The following is a 7,454-nucleotide window of genomic DNA, read 5'->3' as shown; positions in this document are numbered from 1 at the left end:
TTTTATCAATTTCCGAACTTATTTTGAACATATATTTTTTCACCCCTCATAAGGGGTGAAACTCACCCCCAGAACAAAAGCACACAAAGGCCCAATATAATTTTTATTCTTTAACATGTTATCTATGTGTTTGCCAAATTTCATGTCAATCCAAGCGGTGCTTTAAAATTTAAAGCAAAAACCGTGATACAATGTATTATAAGTTGCTAAGGGCAACCGACACAATAAATCATAGACGTAACGAAAAATAAATCTCCATTACATTTTAAAAATCATTTTTAATAATTAAATGTAATTTTCGGTTAAAATAATTTTTATTTTAAGATAATATAAGTCTTCCTTTAGTGAATGACTGTGAAATAATTTCTTAATTGTTATAAATAAAGTCACTACGATTTAAGAAAACAAAAACAATTATCTCGCCTTCAGTTGGTCGCAGAAAATTTTTATTTAGTTTTGAATCTTTATTTTGTCTTTAGCAACAATAACCTGCAAGTTAAAAACTCAGGATGTACAGGGGCGGCTTCAGTTCTAAATGTTTATAACGAAATTTGTCCCCTTATTTTCAAACCCGAAATAAAAGGTTGAAAAATGTTATACGCATTTATTTACATAAGAATATGAAAATATAGGTCTTTAGAAGGAGAGTGGATCTTGGATTAACTCTGTACGATTTTTTTTCAAAAAGTTATAGCCTTGGACATTTGACCTCTTGGGATAAACAAATTATAATATCTAAACAAAAAGTTCACCAATCGGGCACTACAATTTTTTCTATGTTTAGTATTGAAAGATCTTCATTTTGAAGCCTTAAAAAATACATAAAAGTTATTTTTACAATAAATAAGGCAATTGCAAAAAACGGCCATTTTGGACCTTTCGCAGGCTGTTTTTCAATAACGTATTAACGAAATTAAACTTGCCGTACCTCAAATTGTAGGTTTTTTAATTTACTACAATTTTCTATTTAAAAGTTTTTCTCTAAAATGAATATCCTAAGCTGCAAAATTAAAAATCTTTAAAAATTGCAAATTTAACAAATGAAAATCGCAATTAAAAAAAGCGCACAATATTTTTGGTTACATTTTAGTAGAAGTTATTCCTGGCATCGTCCTTTACAACACCTGATAGGTTTCAAAAATTCCTGAATTATATCACGTTTTTTCACCCACAGCCTGGGGTAATAGGCTAATGTTATAATTTCATTCAGTTAGTATGTTATCACTTTGGTTGTTAATTTTAATTTTGTGTTTAATAAGTTGATTCTTCTGTAATTCTCCGGATCCGATTTGTCTCCTTTTTTGAAGAGAGGTAGTCGAGTCGAGTCGAGTTGGGAAATTTAGCGATTTCCGTTTATGTGGTTTTAGCCATATTTAAATAACTTAAAATGTAAATGTCATCAATCAAATGTCTATCTATGTCATTGTCAAATGTCTGTAAGGTAAGGCAAAAGTCAAACAAAACAAAAAAAGAGTGGATTGTGGATTGCCCGTTGCCGGCTTCCTATAATTTCTATTTTTAATTTAATTTTTATAGTTTTTATCAGTGATTTCGTTTTTTGGTTGTAAGATTATTATTGGGATACATAAAATAAAGTGTAATCAAATGGAAGTGAAACAAGAAATTAGCGAGGAAACGTGTAAAATAGAATTAGAAGATAATGGCTTGGATAATGCCCTTTTGGATGGCTTTAAATGTGAAGTTAAGGAGGAGGCAGATAGGCAACGTACACATGGCACATATGATTCTTTAGACTTAGAGAAATGTCCCATAAAAACTGAAATAAAACAACATGGAAATAAAATTAACCCACTTGAAGAAGACCAAAAATCTGAGAAAGGTTAGTACATACCTATAGTTCTTAGTTCTTACACTATACATTTTCCCATGCATGAAATCAAGGAATGTATTATTAGAATAAACCATTAGAGGTAAAACCAACGGGTAAAACTGGCTAAGGGCCCCGGTACTTTATGTCCCGATTAAACCCCAGTTAGCTAACCGAGGTTTAGACGGCACAGAAAATTCCGTCCCTAAGGATCATCATCATCACTGGCTTGACAACCCTTTCTGGGTCTTGGCCTGTTCCAGGATTCTTCTCCATTCTGATCTGTTTCTTGCTTTTTTTCTCCAGTTTTTGAAGTTATACCTCTCTAGGTGCGATTGAGAGTAAAATTTCATAATACTGCATGCATGCGCACACAGACAGTAAGGCGTTTAGTTGCTAAATCTTTCTAGTTATGTATAAATATATCAGTGCAAGAAAAGGTGTGAAAAGAATATATTAGTGTTTTTAGTAAATATATTTATTATAATTTTTGTGTCTTTGGATTTGTCTTCCTCAGGAGTAAGATGAGTATTATTTAAACATTTTATTGTATATTTATTATACTTTCACCTTGTCTGTTTGTTACCATTAGTCCATTCTTTCACGGTTTTTGCTCTAAATTTTAAAGAACCGCTTGGTTTGACATGAAATTTGGCATACGTATAGCTTACGTGTCAAAGAAAAAAAGTGATATTGTGCCGATGTGTGCTTTTGCCCTGGGGGTGACTTTCACCCCCTCTTGGAGGTGAAAAAATATATGTCCAAAATAAGTCCGGAAATGGGTAAACTGACTAATTTTAAGTAACTTTTGTTCTATAGAGCTTTTTCGCCAAGTCAACACTTTTCGAGTTATTTGCAAGTGAATATGTTCATTTTTCAACAAAATAACCACATTTTTAGACGGTTTTTCGCAAATAACACAAAAAGTAAGTATTTTGTCGAAAAAACATTCTCAAAAAAAATATAGCCTATAAAAAGGTAAAAAAAATGGTGTACACGTTAGGTCGCTGAATCTCGCAGAACCAGAGTTATAGCCAATGAAAAATAGATTCATATTCACCAAATTTCAAATAGAATATTTCGACGTGAAATATCCAAAAAATTAAGCACTTTTTGGGGAAAACTCATTATAACTTTTTTAAAATGTTTAAAAACTTTATTTTTGTTTTTACAAAAAGTTTCTAGCATTAAATTTAAGCAAGTTACGCTCAAAATAAAGTTGGTCCCTTTTGTTATTGCAAAAAAAATCAGGAAGACCACCCCTAATTAGCAACTTAAATGAAATTAATCGTTACCGCTCCACAAATTATTTTACTTATGTTGTGTTTATAGATATGTAAGTTTCATCGATTCAGAGTGCTTATTTTGGAAAAAATTTGGTTTCAAAGTAAAATTTTTAAAAATTTTAATTTTGAAAAATATGCTTTTTTTCAAAATAACTTAAAAATTGTTAGAGATACCAAAACTCTCGAAAAACAAAAAAAGTCAGATTTTCTTTTCTGAATGTCATGTATTTTTTTGTTTTTCTGTTAGACAAAAATTGATTAAGATTTGGTGTTTCTAAATTTGTATACATTTGTGATCAGTGACTCGTTCAACCCCTTTTAACTACAGCCCTTTCAATAATAAGGACTTTGAACCGATGAAACTTACAGATCATATAAACAATACATACGCGAGTCAAGAAACTTGTGAAGTCGTAACGATTAAGTTCATTTGAGATACTAATTAGGGGGTGATTTTCTCAATTTTTTTACCAAAACCAAAAGGGACTAACTTTATTTTGAGCGTAACTTGTTTAATTTTGATGCTAGAAATTTTTTTTATAAAACAAATACATATTAAGCTTTTTTTAAACGCTTTAAATAAGTTTTAATGAGTTTTTCCCGAAATGTGCTTCATTTTTGGTTATTTCACGTTAAAGTTTTCCATTTGGAATTTGACGAATATGAACCTATTTTTCATTAGTTATAACTCTGCTTCTACTAGGTGTAGAGACGTGATATATACACCATTTTTTAAATTTTTTACAGGCTATATTTTTGCTACAAATATTTTTTCGACAAAATACTTACTATTTGAGTTATTTGCGAAAAACCGTCTAAAAGCGTGGTTATTTTGTTGAAAAAATGAACATATTCCCTGCCAAATAACTCGAAAAGTATTGACTTATAAACTCTATATAATAAAAGTTACTTAAAATTAGCCAGTTGATCCATTTCCTGACTTTCCTTGGACGAACATTTTTTCACCCACAAGAGGGGGTGCAAACCACCCCCAGGGCAAAAGCACATATCGGCACAATATCACTTTTTTTGTTTGACTTGTTAGCTATGTGTATGCCAAATTTCATGTCAATCCAACCGGTTCTTTAAAATTTAGAGGTTTTGCAATATTTTACCGTTAAAGAACGGACTACATGAATTTTCATTACTTGTTAATTAATTATTACCTTGTTACCTTGTCAAGGTCAGAAAAGATGGCGGGTGAAGCAGTTGATACTTCATCTGCTCCCAATGAAAATGTAAATTATACATGTAAACATTGCTCCAAAAAAGTTAAAAGTAAAGTGACGTGCGTAAAGTGCAGTGAAATATTCCACCCAGCGTGTTTAAAACAAGCTAGTGAACTAAAAAAAAACAGACTGTAAACATGAACCATCTCAACAAGTTGCTTAGATTGACATAAATGAATTAATTAACTCCTACCTTAGAGAAGAAATCAAACTCTTGAAACAAATAATAACAGGCAAAGACACTATAATATCCGATAAATGCCAGGTAATCCTTTTACATAAGGAGAAAATAACGTCATTAGAAAATAAAATGTCATCATTTAATAAAAATCTACCAAGACCATATCAAAATAGCTACCAACCAAAAAACTTGCTTCCAATAGATAAGGTAAGTGATACAACAACCTTATCTGTAACAACAAACCAAATCAACAAAAATAAACATCAAGGCAATTGGTCATCACCAAAACATATGGAAACTCCTAATTTACAGGGTGATCCAATAATAAAGGTTAACCAGGTAGCAGCTGAAATCATGAGAGTACAAAGTGAACAAAAATTAAATGAAGTAATCAACTTAACCAATGACAATCTGGCAGGAATGAAACCTTCAACATCAAAAATAAATGAAGCTAATCATCACCCATTGGAAGCAGAAGGTTTTACCTCAGTAAAAAGGAAAACTAGGAAAACCCGTAACCATAATATAGGCAGTGGAGATGGGGATGAAAATTTCCAGGGTATAGATAAAACTGAGAAGAAAATCTGGCTTTTCTTATCACGAGTCCCTGATACTGTAACAGAAGACAATATAAAGGCCTATATTATGAAACAATCAGGTGAACAAAATACTTATGTAAAGAAACTTCCAACATCTTTGTCTGATCCAATAACCAAGCCTTCATGATAGGAGTCGATCCCTCTCTACAAGAAAAAGTTTACGAAAAAAATTTCTGGCCGAAAAACGTATATTTTAGTCGATTCAACTTCAGGCAAGGTCAACGGTTCCTGGAACATCCTCAACCTCAACCAAGGGGAAACTTTTCAGATCAGTTGAACTAGCAACTGATTCCAATATTTTTATACTTTATTTTATCAGTCTCGTAATCTTGTTCTCTACTAAATGTTTGTTACCATTAATGTTTTTAATAAGATAACTTTAGTTTACTTTAGTGTAGTATTTTTTAATAACCTACTTATTGTACTATGTATAAGTATACCATGTTTGTGACTTGTCTTATGTCATGTAAATTATACAAAAAGATCAATAAATTTATCTATCTATCTATCATTAGGTACGTCCGAACTGATACAGACACAGTCGTCGTAGCATATTTGGTATAGCATTCGACCAGAGATTGAGAGGTCTTGAGTTCGAATCCAGTGCAATCCTATACTTTTTTTTATTCTTTTTTTAAAAGCGGTAAGCACAAAATTAGTTTAATGTTTAAAAAAAATTAAAACAAACTGTTTAAAGTACAGTGTAACCCCGATAAGTCGGCCTCCGATAACCCGGAAGTCCGGCTAACCCGGACCGATTTTCATCAGACAAAATGAACATTTTTTCACTTTTTTTTGACTGAGTTTTTTACCAAGAAATAAACAATACTGTATACAACTGTACGTAATTTAGATGTACTGTGCATATGTATCTATTTCATGTTTTTGTAATTATAATGGAGTTTATCTGTAAGTATACCGAATTTTATCAATTTTTACCATATTCTCCGGCTAACCCGGATTTTCAATAACCTGGATAGGCCGCAGTTCCGATTAATCCAGCTTATCGAGGTTCCACTGTATATTTATTTTTAAGAAATCATATAATAGAAGTATATCTTCTTACGTGCGTACAAAGTACACACACATTCTTTTTTTATTTTTAGGGTTATTATATCATTTTTTATTCGTTCTAAATATCTCAGCTTCGGTCTTCCTCTTGTTCTTTTGCCTACTGGTATCTGTTTGAATATTTTGTTTGGTATTTCGCCTTCTTCCATTCTTTCTACATGTCCCATCCAACACAGCCGTCCTATTTTAATGAATGTTATGATATCCAGATCCTGGTATATTTTGTATAGTTCAAAGTTGTATCTTCTTCGCCAAATTCTGTTTTCTTTTCTACCCATTTATATGTGTCTCAAGATTTTTCTTTCAAAGGTGGCTAGCAATGTTTCCTCTCTTTTAGTGAGTGTCCACGTTTCTGAACCGTATGTAAGTACCGGTCTTATTAAGGTGTTGTATATTTGCCATTTTGTTTTTCTTGCGACATTATCTGATCTTAGTTGCCGAATTAAGCCATGGTAACTTTTATTGCCAATAAATATTCGCCTATTCACTTCCTCCGCAGCGTTATTATCAGACGTAACTAGGGATCCCAAGTATGTAAAGTTTATTACCCCCTCAATGTTGCATTCTCATTGTTATATTTTGTGGCTGGCTTATTTCTGCATTTTTACTTACCTGCATATATTTTGTTTTGTTCTGATTGATTTTAAGGCCACTATTGTGTGCAGCTCGTTCTATTTGATCGAATGCCTCTATAATTTCTCTTCTTGATCTTGCGATTATGTCAACATCATCTGCAAATGCTAGTATTTACACGCTTTTATTAATGATTGTTCCTCGAGTATTGACTATTGTGTCCCTCATTATTTTCTCGAGTGCGATGTTGAACAAGATGCATATTATTTCCGTTAGTCCGTTTTGTATCCAGATTTTACTTTCTACGTTTAGAGATTCTTTTATCAGTTCTATTAGTTGTGTTGGTATATTAAATTCTTTCATTGCTTTTATTAAGAATTCTTGGTTTATATTGTCATATGCGCTTTCGAAGTCTATGAAGAGATGATGTGTGTCGATGTTATATTGACACACATATAAGTCCCTAAGGATAGCAGACTTAATAAATGCAATTATAATTATTATTATAATTGGGGGGGTTAGAAGTAAAAGGGTTTATTTATTTATTTATTTATACGGGCAAGCCCAATTCGGTAATACATTAATAAGATATTGATAATTACAGTGTTGAATATATAAGAATAACATGAGAGAGTACAAAACATTTAAAAAGACATGACAAAGTAAAATAATTACAAAACATTAATT

At 31.6% G+C, this 7,454-nt stretch overlaps 1 protein-coding gene across 2 annotated transcripts in view; it reads left to right on the top strand.

Moving 5' to 3' along the window:
* Window positions 1-1,451: 1,451 nt before the first annotated feature.
* Window positions 1,452-7,454, top strand: part of LOC126892905 (zinc finger protein 227-like) — a 43,396-nt gene continuing 37,393 nt past the window's right edge. For both annotated transcript variants that reach the window (XM_050662758.1, XM_050662759.1), the window contains exon 1: window positions 1,452-1,840. In XM_050662758.1, the coding sequence (XP_050518715.1) occupies window positions 1,606-1,840 (235 nt within the window). In that variant the 5' untranslated portion in view covers window positions 1,452-1,605. The remainder of the gene's footprint in view (window positions 1,841-7,454) is intronic.

Source organism: Diabrotica virgifera, chromosome 9, assembly GCF_917563875.1.
Source record: "Diabrotica virgifera virgifera chromosome 9, PGI_DIABVI_V3a".
NCBI classification, from domain to species: domain Eukaryota; kingdom Metazoa; phylum Arthropoda; class Insecta; order Coleoptera; family Chrysomelidae; genus Diabrotica; species Diabrotica virgifera.
Note: the sequence above shows the minus strand (reverse complement) of the source record. Positions and strands in the feature narration are given on the sequence as shown.